At 38.9% G+C, this 15,114-nt stretch overlaps 1 protein-coding gene across 2 annotated transcripts in view; it reads left to right on the top strand.

Annotated features, from left to right (window-relative positions):
* The window catches only part of septin9a (septin 9a), a 75,266-nt gene that overhangs the window by 4,553 nt on the left and 55,599 nt on the right, over positions 1-15,114 (top strand). Inside the window, exon 2 of one of the 2 annotated variants that reach the window (XM_057345857.1) lies at positions 5,490-5,558. Coding sequence is in view for 1 of the 2 variants with exons in the window: in XM_057345858.1 (XP_057201841.1) it covers positions 14,830-14,851 (22 nt within the window). In the remaining variant the exon portion in view is untranslated. Of the gene's footprint in view, positions 1-5,489; positions 5,559-14,689; positions 14,852-15,114 lie in introns of those variants that run through there. The other variant, XM_057345858.1, reaches the window with a different exon arrangement.

Genomic DNA, 15,114 nt, shown 5'->3' with positions numbered 1-15,114 from the left:
TTTTCGCATCTTTGCTGAAGAAGATAACGTATTTATGAAGCGCACTGTAGAGCAGTTTGTCCGTTTAGGGCTACTGTAGAAACAACATGGTGAATTCCATGCAACACTCAAAAAAATGACTCATCAGTTGAACGTAATTTATTCATGTGGCAAATTTCGACATGAAATTTGTACATTTCTATAACTATATATAATCATGTTCAATGAGTAAAAAACCCTCATTAGTTAAATGTAATTTAATCATGTGGCAAATTTCCATGCAGAAGTTCTACATTTCTATAACTATATATAATCACGTTCATAGAGTAATAAAAAACCTCATTAGTTGAACGTAATTTATTTGTGTGGCAAAGTTTCCACATAAAAGTATTACATTGATATAACTATATCTAATTATGTCTGTTGGGTGTAATAAAACTGAATTACTCATTAAACAAATGTGATTTTCCTATATTACATTGACAAATCAAATGTATCTGCATTACATTAAACTAAAGTGTTTTCCTTAAATCAATGTAACTTTCAAGTAAGTTAAGACAAAACGGTCACTGTTTTTACCACAAAATATACCAACATATAATATACCATAAAATATATACAAAAAATATACCAATTTACGCATTATAAGTATTTTTTGCCTTTGTATTACACTACTGCAAGATTGTGCTTATTTTATAATCTGTATGAATATGTAATATATAAACAACAAAAACAATAGCAATACAATAAAAAAATCATTTTAATTTCATAAATTTAACTTCGAGAGTTACAACACACTACAGCACCATTCCACCTCTCACAACACAATCATTGCAAATAGAGAAATTTTACACTTCAACAATCTTTCCATCTCAGAAAAGCATTAGATTCACAGAATTATGAAACTTTGCAGCTGTCTGCAGCAACAGTATAAACTACTTGCTAATTAAATAACACAATAGTAAAATCTTATCAGTTAATACAGTACAGGCCAACAGCAAATATAACAGCAACAGTGTATATGTTGGTAATAAGAAATGCAGTTAATATACAGTATCTGCGACCATAACGACCATGGATTAACTTGAAGTGTTTTAATAACTGGTACCTACTGCCTACTGATAAATCACATTTTTTGCAAGTCCACATTTACACCTAGAAAACAAGGAGAAAAACATGTTTCAAAAACGTTAGCCTATATAAATTCAGGTCCCTGAAAACTTTAAAGTGGTAATGAGAAAAATTGTGGGCATGGCTTTTTCCATTGAAAATGAATTGGGTGTATGAAAAAATCCCATTTCATTCTGAAATGGAACTTGCAGCAGACTGACAGTTGAAAGGGAGTTAACATTTGTTATTGAGAAAAGTTTATGTATATTCTTATAGCTGTAACTGATGTCATCAGAGAAGAATAAGGGAACGTGCACTTTCAGATTCAGTTTTTCCTTTAAAACTACTATGCCAACAGATTAAACACAGTCACTTTAACGAAAACAAATTAGCAATCAAACCACCATTGTTTGCTAGACACATCTTGAATACTCACAAAATTAAAATTGACTCGTTTTGGCGGTCGGTTTTCCTGCACGGGACGCCTCGCTTCACTCTCACGCATGCGCTGTAGGTGGGATCAGGAAACCAATTCAATTTTTTATCATTAGTTCAAGCACATTTACTCTCTCACGTCATGTACAACCAGGACAGTTTACATTTCTTCAAATAAATAAAAAGACATTTGGTTAGCTATGAATGCGTATATTTACTTGACCATATTGTTAATAAATACGAGCATGTTAAATAGCTAAAAACTTAAATTCATGGTCGCGATTTTAAACACTTATAATACCGACACTAGGAGAATTTCTCACATTTAAAATTCGTAATACTGTGACCTGTAGCAATCTTAACTAAGCACATGCGCTAAAGTTTTCCGTTTAAAACTGTACTATGCCAACAGATTAAACTTAGTCACTTTAACGAAAACAAATTAGCAATCAAACCGCATTTTTTTGCTGGACACATCTTAAATACTCACAAAATTGAAATGGACTCGCATTGGCGGTTGGTTTAGGACGCCTTGCTTCACTCACAGGCATGCGAGGTAGGCGGATCAGGAAACCAATTCAATTTTTAATCATTAGTTCAAGCACATTTACTCTTATTTCATGTACAACCAGGACAATTTACATTTCTTCAAGGAAATAAAAATACATGTTTATAAATGTGTAATATTTTAATTGATCTAAAATGGACACTTTATGGTAATCAAATTTAATGCCTAGGGTTTGGGGCACAACCTCAAATTCCACACGTTCATCCAAGTAACTTTACTCTCATTACATGTACAACCTGGACGATTTATATTTCTTCAAAGAAACAAAAGGACGTCTGTTTATGTAATGTCATGATTCCACACAACACAGTGCAATGACCCGACACAAGACAGAGAACACAGGGGCAATAAATAAGGGGACAAATCAAGAGGGAACAGGTGTGGGGCATGAACTAATTAACATTCAATATTTTGGATACTAAAGGGCGGGAACATAGACTTTACACCGGAGAGTGGAAGGCCAACAGGGACAAAACGCCACTCTCCACATAAAACAAGAGGTTCTGTCATGGTTCTGCCACTAGGTCAAGAAAAGCAAGACAAGGTGGGGCAGAACCATGACAGAAGCCCCTCCTTAAGGAGCAGCATCCTGATGCTCCTCAAGGAACAAACAAGACAGACAGACTGTGACAAAAAACATAACTATACAAAACACGACCAAAAACGTGATACATAGAAAAAAAAAGTCCAAACAATGACATGGCGCCGGCTCGAAGGCTAACTAGACAGTACATGGCATCGGCTGGAAGTCTGGCTGGACAATACATGGCGCCGGCTGGAAGGCCGGCTAGACAGGACATGGCGCCGGCTCGACGGCCGGCTGGACTGGACATGGCGCCGGCTGGAGGACCGGCTGGACAGTACATGGCGCCGGCTGGTTGGCCGGCTGGACAGTACATGGTGCCGGCCAGAAGGCCGGCTGGACAGCACGTGGCGCCGGCTGGTTGGCCGGCTGGACAGTACATGGTGCCGGCTGGAATGCCAGCTGGACAGGGCGCCGGCTCGACGGCCGGCTGGACTGGACATGGCGCCTGCTCGACGGCCGGCTGGACTGGACATGGCGCCGGCTGGATGGCCGGCTGGACAACACGTGGCGCCGGCTGGATGGCCGGCTGGACAGGACATGGCGCTGGCTGGATGGCCGGCTGGACAGGGCGCCGGCTCGACGGCCGGCTGGACTGGACATGGCGCCTGCTCGACGGCAGGCTGGACTGGACATGGCGCCGGCTGGATGGCCGGCTGGACAACACGTGGCGCCGGCTGGATGGCCAGCTGGGAGGCCGACTATCACCGGCTGGGCAGACCTAGAAGTCGACACGACAGGACAGGATGTCGGCGGCTGGGCAGCGCTCTCTGGCAGCTGGGCAGCATCTCCGACGGCTGGGCAGCGCTCTCTGGCAGCTGGGCAGCAAACAAGGACAAAACAACACACAAACAGAGTCGACTCGACAGGCCTGGGCACCAGCTGGGAGGCCGGCAGGGATCTGCAGTGGGAACAGGACACCGGCGGCCTCAACCCTGGAGGGGAATCCGACGACCTCAACCCTGGAAGGAAGGCTGGCGGTCTCGATCCTGGATGGGGTTCCGGCAGTCTCGACCCCGGAAGGGAGTCCGGCGGTCCGGACTCTGGACTGGAGCCCAGCGGCCTCTACCCTCGAAGGGAGTCTGGCGGATTCAACCCTGGAAGGGAGTCTGGCGGCATCGACCCCTCCTGCTGAGATCCCTCTGTCTGCTGGGTCCAAAATGGTCGGGTCATTCTGTCATGATTCCACACAACACAGTGCAATGACCCGACACAAGACAGAGAACACAGGGGCAATAAATAAGGGGACAAATCAAGAGGGAACAGGTGTGGGGCATGAACTAATTAACAGTCAAAACGAGGGATACAAAAGGGCGGGAACACAGACAAGACACCGGAGAGTGGAATATGTTGGCCACAGGGACAAAACGCCACTCTCCACATAAAACAAGAGGTTCTGTCATGGTTGGTATTGTAATTTATCTAAAATGAACAATTTATGGTCATACAAAGAATGCCCATGAACATTTTTTTGAGTGAAGGGACCCACGGTGTATGTAGCTAGAAATATCTCCTTCTAAGGTATTAAAAATATAACGCTTCATTATGTAAGGTCTTTATACACCTCTGAAGACATAGTTATGTATATATATTGCATTTCTGTCAATAGATCCTCCAAAAAAATACACACAGCACCTATAAGCCAATTATTAAAATAATTTTAACAACTGATCAGAACATGAACTGAACAGTTTTATTTTGCACAGTCAAGTCCATTTTCAAACAATCTCATGTTAAAATTTCAATATCCCATGTATGTTTTTTAGTATATTAAATGATACTAGTATTATAAAACTATTAGAGCAGATGGTCCATGTTTTGGTTGGTGTCTGCCATTGTCCATAGATGCCTGTGATGCATGTCACTATCAATTGGCCTAAAACAATTTGATGACATGGTACTTACTCTCGTCCTGCCAGATTTATTAGTTTGTAGAAAAAAATCACTGACATGTTCGGGGCTACATTGGATGTCTTAAGCAGATGCTTGTTAATTTTTTACGGCATTTTACCACACAGCCATTATCCAGATTCCTCCATATCACCACAAAGTTTCAGGAAAGAGTGTCTTTCAGGGATTTAGCAGAAATGATGAATAAACCTGCACATCTGTGTGGTAACTAATAAATGCTTTGCCAACACTGATGCACAGTTAGTTATCGTTATTGTTGCAGCACTTGTCATGTGTCATAGAGTTGTTGCCTCAGACAGGAAATTCACACATTCAACAGTGCACAATGCTTTGGCATCAACATGCACTAAAAAAGTCTTAAAGGCTCAAATTGTCTTTAAGCAAATTATAGTTTCATTCACTAAATTATTGCCTTTGATTTTGGGGAAAATATAACTTGGAAGATGTCCCCACCCTATGCACATTTATCAAGACACGTGACTTACATCACCAAACCCATGCACGAGAGGAAATATTGGTTTGACCTTTACTGAGTCAATCATGTACTTACCTTATCTTCATGAATATTATAAACACTGTCACTTTATAAAACACATTTGATACGTTCATTCTCTCCTATGGAGTGTTTTTATTCCAACAAAGACTTACTAAATCAGCAGAGTTTCATCCTTCTCTGTGTTTTTGTGACCCATCTGCATTGATTTTGCAGACACATGCAGCCCATAATGTTAGTTGGGCAGTGCGTCATTACTTTGATGTCTATTCCTAACACATCTGCTATATCCTCTGCTCCATTTCTTCTGGACTTTGTGTCTTTTGTCTTTTCTTCAGCATCCTTCCGTCTGCAAACACTGATCCGTAATTTCAGTAATCGTGTTTTTGTTATGTCTTCTGTGCTGACAGGTATCGCTCGGTCTACCAGCGGCAGGATGTGAAGGCCAGAGAAAGATGCAACCAGTCCTACTGGTACTGGTAAGTTTTCACATATTTTAAACTAGTTACACTTTTTTATGCTCAATTTTTTGTATATGCATGTATATGTATATACTGTACATGCAGCTTAATCATTGCTAGTGTTGTTTTGAAAACATCTCGCTACACCAGGGTGGCACAGATGTTGATGGATGTGTGCATCTCTGTACATATGTGGTTGTGTGCGTATTTACACCTTGTGTGTGTGAGTGCTTATATGTTTAAAGAGTGTGGTAATACCTCACCGCTGAAGCATCCTCTTAGCGGGACTGGCTTTTGCAATGTCAGCACCTCTGCATATGGGGGCTGGTTTAACATCCAGAGATCTGCATGAGTTGTACAAACAAAACATGCACATGAACACATGCACACAAATAACAGACTGGGTCAAGAATGCCAGCTAGTGCAATTCTGTTTGTGTGTGTTGTCCAGGGCTGGTTTTCCTGAAACCTTTGTATCACAATGTTGTTCTTAACTGGTAGCGATATATTCTTAAGAATGACGTAGCATTAAGAAGGTTTCGGGAAACCCACCACAGGTGGTTATACATTTTAAATGTCTTGTTTTGTTTTAAAGCAGCTAATCGAGTTACTCATTGAGTGTGGGTGATAAGTATGCGAATGCCTGTTTTTTTCTTATTCTTACTCATATTTGAGTCAATGCCGTGAAACTAATTTTTGTGTGTCCCTGCAATTTAATAACATTTAAAAGGGTTAAATGTGTAAAAGAAATTTGCTAATTACTTGCATACGTTCTCTTTTCTGAGGACCAAGACTGAAATTCTGGTTTTAATTCAGAGAATAATTGGAGAATGATTGCAGAAATGTCTGTGGTATAACGGTAAAAACTTAATACCAAAAAAATTCATCTTGTATTAAAAAAAGGTGAAATTCTCACCAAAACACCATATAAGCTAGTTTGGCATAATCTTACATTAGTCCTTTTTAATAGTAAATGGAACACCATTGTACTAGATATTATAATTAATTTGGGGAATCATTTGAATCAAGTCAAAGTCATGAAATGTCAAGGTGGTGTAACCACCATTCAAGAAGACCATTTAATTTTGTGCAAGACGACAAGTGACAATAAATAAAATCACAGAGAAGAAACCCTGGTGACACTAACTGCTGCATGCAAAGGTTAGACACTCTTGTCAACTTTAATATGACATTTTAAGGGTATGGTCAGGTATTCTTAGGTATAGGCCTTTGTTACGACCGGGGGGGTGATTGGTGGATGACAAAGAGGAAGAACCCAATTGCAGGCAGCGGTGTACAAAGACAAGACTTTTATTGACATGAATGCAAAACAAAAACCCACGTTGGGGTAAAACATGAACAGGACTAATATAACAAACTGAAAATAAACACTTCCCACGTGGGGGACAAAAAAAAACAAGGGAACAGGATAACAAGACTTATGGTAATATCAGGAACCTAACTAAATAACAAACACGACGCAACGTAAAGCACAAGTAGACGAGGCAGGGTAAACCAACAGGTGGGGACATACAAGGCAAAGTAATTCCACAAGGCAAGAACAGCAAGACGATGAACAAGGCAAGGCATACAACACAGGCCAAAACGGCAGTATAGCCAAACAGGCTGTATAAGCAGTGCGAACAAGCACAGGACAGTGGACACGAGGGCATAATATAGGGAGGCTAACAAGGGTAAATTAACACAAGGCAGGTGCAGGGAATGAAACACTAATGGACAGCTAAACGAGGGAACGAGAAGGACGGGGCTAGAGACGAGACCGGAGAGAGCGCATGTTATGTCATAACAAACAATAATATCTCTCTCTCCACACAAAACATGAGGCTCTGTCATGATTCTGCCACTAGACCAAGAAAGCATGACAAGATGAGGCAGAATCATGACCGAAGCCCCCCCCCTTAAGGAACGACATCCTGGTGTTCCTCAAGGTGACAGACAAGACGAGACAGACTGTAACAATGACAAGAACCAGCAAAACATGGCAAATAAAATCAATGGCAGACAGGCAAACATGACACTTGGGTTGGGGTGACAAAGTAAAAAAAAACAGGGGAGGGGGATGGGGGAACACAAGAGTCTATGGGTGGAAGTCCAGATGGCTTAGAACTAGGGCTGTGTATTGGCAAGTGCCTCCCGATACGATACATATCACGATAGATGGGTCACGATACAATATATTGCTATGTATTTCAATACGATACACATTTGCGATATATTGCAATACTTTAAATAGAAAATGTAAAAAGTAGAGCTAGAAATACAACATGCTGTGCACCACCGGGGGTTTTCTGTAAGGATAAGTGTAAAAACATCCCTTACCTCTGCAGAGTGGCAATGATGTGCGATGCATGGACCTTTAGATCAGAGGTTTGGGTTCTCAAACTGTGGATTGCACCCCTCAAGTGGGTAGCACAGGGGAATAAGGTGGCTCACGCAAGTCACTTGGCTGTTGTGGTGCATTACAGTTAAAACACTGAACATGGGCAGTATAAAACCCCTGGTTTTAAATAAATATCATTGTTACTTTTCTTAATAAACTTTTTGTCTAATGCACTGCAGTAGCCAAGTGACTTGTGTCATGACTTGCGAAGCCTACAAACAGCATTATTTTATACAACTCATTACACCATTACTTATTTTGAAAACCAAAGCACACCCACACATCAGCTCTGAGAGCCCAACCGAGAGCAAAGACGGACTACCTGTCACATAAATGCTAAATTTACAATACTTGGTATTTAATGCTAAACTTACATCACATGACAGCAGTTTGAAGTTATGGCTGCACTCAGTGACTTTGATTGGAGGTAGCTGGGTGGGTGTTGTAGGGAGTGGGGGGGCTTGTTGGTTGTGGTTCGGGGCTTTTCATTTGTTGGGACTGTGTGGGTCTGGTCTGGTTGGTCTTGTTTTGTGGTCGATGTCGGACAACAGAGGAATAAAGTTAATTATGCCATTACTACTTTTCCCTGGTTGTTCCTCTGTTGTCTGTTGTTGATCGCGGTCGGCGGTGGGGCTTCTCCTGGGTCGCAGCTCGTGGGCTCTCCCTGTTCTTCGTGGACAGTTGCTCCGGTGGCTTGGTCGGGTCACTGAGTGCAGCTATGACACGCAGAGGAGATTTTTTTTTCTCCATTATTCATCATTGGAGTTTGGGTTCCTCGCCACAGCAGAGCAGTGCAGTGTTGGCTTGCTCACCGGGAGACTGCATTTATTTATTTATTCATTTATTTATTAGATATTATTTATTATAATGATCTTGCTTGGTCTATAAACACCATGCACTGTGCTGTGTTTTACCTTTCTGTGTTTTTCTTATTTTCTCCTGTAAAGCTGCTTTGGAACAATCCACATTGTGAAAAGCGCTTTATAAATAAAATTGAATTGAATTGAGAGCTCGAAGCGTTCTTAGATTTTTCACCATGCTCGCTTCCACTTACTTTTGGCAATATGTATATGACATGATTTAAAAAAAAATATCGATAGTAGAGGTACACTATCAGGACCGGACTGGGTGCCGGCTGGACAGGACTGGACACTGGCCGGACAGGACTGGATGCTGGCTGGATCACTGTTATGTCATAACAAACAATAATATGTCTCTCTCCACACAAAACATGAGGCTCTGTCATGATTCTGCCACTAGACCAAAAAAAGCATGACAAGATGAGGCAGAATCATGACAGGCCTACATGTCAAATGGTATGACCCCAAAGATATATTAATAATTCATCATTATTATAAAAATGAGTATAAACTTTAAAAAATATTCCCATCAAGGCCCTATGTGTTTACATAGGTGTCCATTTATGCCTGTGTAACTGGTTACGCCATTGGACTTGTATCACAAACCTTTCTGTTAGGGGGCAATTTAGTCAAATATTACAAGTTTATGATGCTAATTCAAGATGTAATGATTTTTGAGAAAGTGGTGCTTTATCCACAAATTCAGAATTAAAGATAAATAATGATAAATCAGATAATTATGTTGCTCAACATTAGTTGAAATATTCAGCTTTAATGCATATTTATATTCCATTCATTTTAAAGTTTAAGCTATATATAACATCACGTAATATAATGTAATATATACATACAGTATGATTTAATAACGTAGCAGAATGAAGTGGGTGTCTACATTTGAACATAAATTCAGTAAATTATTACATTTATGATATTTTATCATTAATACAATATAAGACTACACACATACGCCGGGTCGTCTTGTGGACGGGTGTTGGAGACTGGTGCAGAAGTCAGGAAATTGTTGAATAAAGTTATTGTTTTTGTTTTCTTGCGCGCAAAAAATATTCTTCTCGGTTCATACAGGGGCGGACTGACCAGTAGGACATTCTGTCAAAGTCCAGAACGGCCGTCCCACCGATGGCCTGCGACGAGGGGCAGACCGGCCATAAGTAGTATCGCAACTTTTCCCGATGGGCCGCTAATGTATGGGGCCGTAATTGACGCGCGGGCCGGATAAACGGACGTTATTAACGCGAATGCACGCATGAAAGCATTAGCGAGACGGAAACGTATACATGTAACACAATGACTGATCTCATTAAACCTATCTTAATTTGTGTTCTGAAGATAAACAAAGGTCTTACGGTTGTGAAACCACTTGAGGATAATTAATTCATGACAGAATTTTTATTCTCACCCTGAACTAACCAATTTACTGTAGTTACACTACCAGACACAATGATTTCTTGTTATCAGATGTTTTTTCAGCATTAAGAAAAATAAAACCACTTCAGCTTAACTTGTTGACCATCATGCTTGATTTTCAGTGTTAATGTGTTCAACAAACAATGGCCTTTGGCTCTAGAAGCAACATGGTCAAGTGGAGCAACTGGTTAGTGTCAGTTTGGCGTAACCAGTGTTTTTCATAAAAATATAATTATATATAGGAAAATGTATGTGTAATAAAAGATAAGCATCTAGTTTAGAGAATTAATATGTTTTTTAGCCATCTTTACATAATTTGTCCAAGATCATTTAGAAAACAAAAGTGCTTTCAGCATATGTCCCAATAAATGTTGCAAAAACGCATTAAAATTTTTATTTTGGGATGACTTAAATAAAATATGTTTTCGTGTGATATTTTAAAATAAATTATTTATTTTTATGAGTATGTTTACATTCCATCTAGGTGGATACAATATTTAATATTTTTCATTCTTTGGCAGTTACACCATTTGACATTCAGTCTTAACTTTTATAAAAACGGTGCAAATGTTATTTGTAATTACACAAAATCAACATTAATACACCAAGTATATTTTAAAATATCTGAGGCATGCTTTTAACACCAGTTTTTAAAGGACTTTTGATTTTCTCATCTTGTCAACCCTGTTTTGTCACTGACCCCTATTCCAAAATTATGTTGAGTATTTTACTGCTTAGATGTTTCTCATAAATTCCTTAGTATCAATAAAAATAGAAACAAATAAGACAGTAGCTATTTTATTATATTTATATAATAAAATATAATAATTTATGACATCATTTAACTGTCTTTGGTAAACTGCGGTTTTATGGAGAAAACACTCCACAATGGTTTAAAATGATGAATGTGCACATGGTTTACCTTAAAGCATATTAAAAACACAACATAGACATCAACATTAAAAACATGATTTTCACCACAGGGGGACTTTAAAGCACACATTGTGCTAAACACCTTCGACTGGTCTAATGTTATTGAGTGCTGCCCTCTGTCACATTATTTTGTAACTCACTAACTTTCTGACGTAGAACTTCTGTCTTTATATTTAAACGTTTAAGGTAAATAAAAAAAATTCAGAGTCTTCTAACCTTAGCAAACACCACAATGTGACATCATGTGAGATGTTGAATGTGCTGAGTTCTCTTTGTGGACTATAGTCGGTCATGTGCTTCTAGCACAGCCTATTGCTAGCCAAAACGTGACCCAGCCAAAGTCTATGAAATGTCATGTGTTTGGGAATTTAAGGCTATGAGTCTAACAGTGGGTGTATGAACTCTCTCATAGAGGCGGTATTGTTCCTGTGTTTAGGGGTCTTTGGAGAGAATGCTTTGCAAATCTTCAATGTACAAATCTAAAAATCAATGGTTGACATTTGCCATTGTTTGCCAGCTGAAGTATGTTTTTTTCATTATAAATATAATTTTGAAATAATGAACAACTTTGAAATTTGGGTTGCCTGATCAGTGTCATGCAGTAAAAACTGAAAAGCTTATGAATGCTTTGAAGTGCTTTGAATAGTTCATAGAAGCTCTGATCTTCCTGGTACCCATTGTTTACCATGAAATATGAGGCCAGGTTACTGAGTTTGTCCTTAGTAATACACCAGAGTGTGTTTGACATCTTGACCAAAGTGTGTATATCTTCACAAGTATTTGGGCTCCTCTCCCAGCTGCCTGCTCGACAAATGACCCTGGACCTCGCCATAAGGATAAGCCAAAGGTCAGTCTCACTTCCTGAACAAACCACATCATCCTTACTCCGAACGCTGGACTGCTATTGCCCACAGAGGAAAACAAAAGAAAATGTGGCTTGGACGTTAAAATTAGGAGACAAGATATGAAATAGTATGTGTATGGTCTGAACTGTGGAGTTTAGACGTTTGTTTTCAAGCACTCTGGTGTGGTGTTGGTCTATGGAGGACTAAACCTGCAAAAATTATAAATAAATGAATGTATAAATAAATAAATATATAAACGAATAAATGTAATAATATGAAAATAAATACAGGAATGAATGGTTTGATAAAACAAAATAATTCGTTTTAGCTATTATTGATCTTAGCTTTAACTTTTCTTTTCATTTTTTAAATTGATTTATTATTTTTTGTGTCCATTTTTAATTATTTTTTTTAGATTATTTTATTTATCATTTCCTTTTATTTTTACATTTATTTATTTATACGTTTATTTATTTTTATATTTATTTATTATCGCATGTATTTATTTCCACTTTTATTTATTTATTCTTGTATTTATTCTTACTTTTCTGTGTCTTGTATGATAATTAGATGGGTTGGTCTTGCCTACTATTGGTTCAGCGTAGATTGAAGCGTTTGATCGATTACTCTTGACTTGTTTTGGACTAACGTCACGTCACTCACTGATCGTTTGCTTCGTGTATAACGTTAAGTAACTATGGCGGGCGCACAATTAGCTAGAGAGTTACAGCATTTAGCCAATGAAGTCGATAACCATGCATCAAATGACTATGTGTCATTCAGATTAGATGCATTTATTGATGATTTATTACAGATTGACGGCGAGATAAATGACAAAGTTCTTCCTCGGTTGTTAGCCTCTTTGCAGCACATTCAAAGTCTGTGCGAGTCAGAGGGTGCTATGGTGGCGTTACAGTTCAACTGGTGAAAATCATAAAGCACAAAATGTAATAAGGTTTAACTACACAGATGAGCTTGTAAACCGAAGTCGCAAGCTAACGCTTTGTCAAAGTGATAGTTATAAGCAGCCTTTCGGTTAGAAAAAGCGTAAAGATTTAATGTAACATGATGTAACATAATGTAAATGAATTGAGACATAGTGAACTTAAGTCACAAGTTAACACGGTAGTAATGAGCATCGTTCTTTCACTACAGGGGCCATCAAATGGAAACCATTCCTTCTAAAAAGACGTGGTTACTAAACGGTACTCGTAAACTACATTCCATAAGAGATAAATAACACAGAGGTCACAAGTTAAAACGGGCATATTCCCTTGATTCATCCAGCTGCATATTGTTGTGTGACATCTTGATATTATTGCAAAGATCCGCAGCAGCTAGCATTGCGAAATAGCTTAGTGTGATTGTTACCGTAGTGACACGCTGCCTCGCTTTATTGTATGGGTACGAATCCCGTGTCAAATCGCTTTATTTATTTTTTCACCTCGCTTCAGCCGTTACGGGCGATCATACCAATAATTTGCAATCTTAACAAGAATGTCAAAATCATGTAACAAGAAAGTCTGTGTTTATTAGACATCTTAATATCAAGTCGTCTTGTGCTTTCAGAATCGACGAATCTGCTGAGGTCGTTCATGCACCTCTTTGGCAGAGGACCTGTAACCGGAACTTGGTCACCACCTTAGCACCCCCTGACTCGCACAGATTTTGAAGAACTTTGTCATTTATCTCGCCGTCAATCTGTAATAAATCATCAATAAGTGCATCTAATCTGAATGACACATAGTCATTTGATGCATGGTTATCGACTTCATTGGCTAAATGCTGTAACTCTCTAGCTAATTGTGCGCCCGCCATAGTTACTTAACGTTATACACGAAGCAAACGATCAGTGAGTGACGTGACGTTAGTCCAAAACAAGTCAAGAGTAATCGATCAAACGCTTCAATCTACGCTGAACCAATAGTAGGCAAGACCAACCCATCTAATTATCATACAAGACACAGAAAAGTAAGAATAAATACAAGAATAAATAAATAAAAGTGGAAATAAATACATGCGATAATAAATAAATATAAAAATAAATAAACGTATAAATAAATAAATGTAAAAATAAAAGGAAAGGATAAATAAAATAATCTAAAAATAAAAAATAATAATAATTAAAAATAATTAAAAATGGACACAAAAAATAATAAATCAATTTAAAAAATGAAAAGAAAAGTTAAAGCTAAGATCAATAATAGCTAAAACGAATTATTTTGTTTTATCAAACCATTCATTCCTGTATTTATTTTCATATTATTACATTTATTCGTTTATATATTTATTTATTTATACATTCATTTATTTATAATTTTTGCAGGTTTAGTCCTCCATATTGGTCATCTTCTCAGCCCGTCACTTGTGATCACACAAACGCTCGCCAGGAAATCAGAGGGCAGTCCTGGATTCCTCAAGTCACTGAGAGGAGATATTTTAAGAGACACTCATATCACATGGCCTTGGGTTTCCAGCTTACATACAATGCTTCCTCAGTATCAGAGAACACAGCCAGAAAGACTGAGTGAGCAGAAACAAAAAACTAAAGACAACAAAAGCAAAAGAGCAAGAAAGCCCATATGATCAGCACATGGGTATGCTGTAATTCTGCATCCGCTCATTATTACGGCACACGGAAGAAATTTAATAGGAAGATTGGGGTAGAGCTAAGGAGAGAGAGAGAGGGAGGGAGAAGCAAAAGAAGAGCGAGGGAAAGCAAACAAGGAGGAGAAAGCGCTAGTGAGCTGCGAGAGAAAGGGACAGTCTGAAAAAAACGGCTGGAGAGAGAGGCTACATGTGGCAGAGGAGGGTGTGCGCTTAGCCATGGAGGGCGACAAAATTGCAGGTAAGAGAGCGGCTAACTGGTACACACTCTCTTCTCTTTGAAACATTTTCCAAAGAACTTTTTAGATGCTGAAGTATGTAGTCTGGTGTCTTTCACCGATTCATAGAAGAGTAAGCAGCTGGTTTCTAGGGAAGTGCTCCTGTGTTTGTCGCTTCAGCTTGGATCTGGATTACTCGGTGTGTTAAAAGCATCTGTTGAGTTTATGGGATTTAAGAATCCATCCTAATATGTGTTTCTTCACATTCATGTTTAAAAATAAATCT

Source organism: Triplophysa rosa, linkage group LG11 (assembly GCF_024868665.1).
Source record: "Triplophysa rosa linkage group LG11, Trosa_1v2, whole genome shotgun sequence".
Taxonomy (NCBI): domain Eukaryota; kingdom Metazoa; phylum Chordata; class Actinopteri; order Cypriniformes; family Nemacheilidae; genus Triplophysa; species Triplophysa rosa.
The sequence above is the reverse complement of the archived record's forward strand: the minus strand, read 5'-3'. Positions and strand labels throughout refer to the sequence as shown.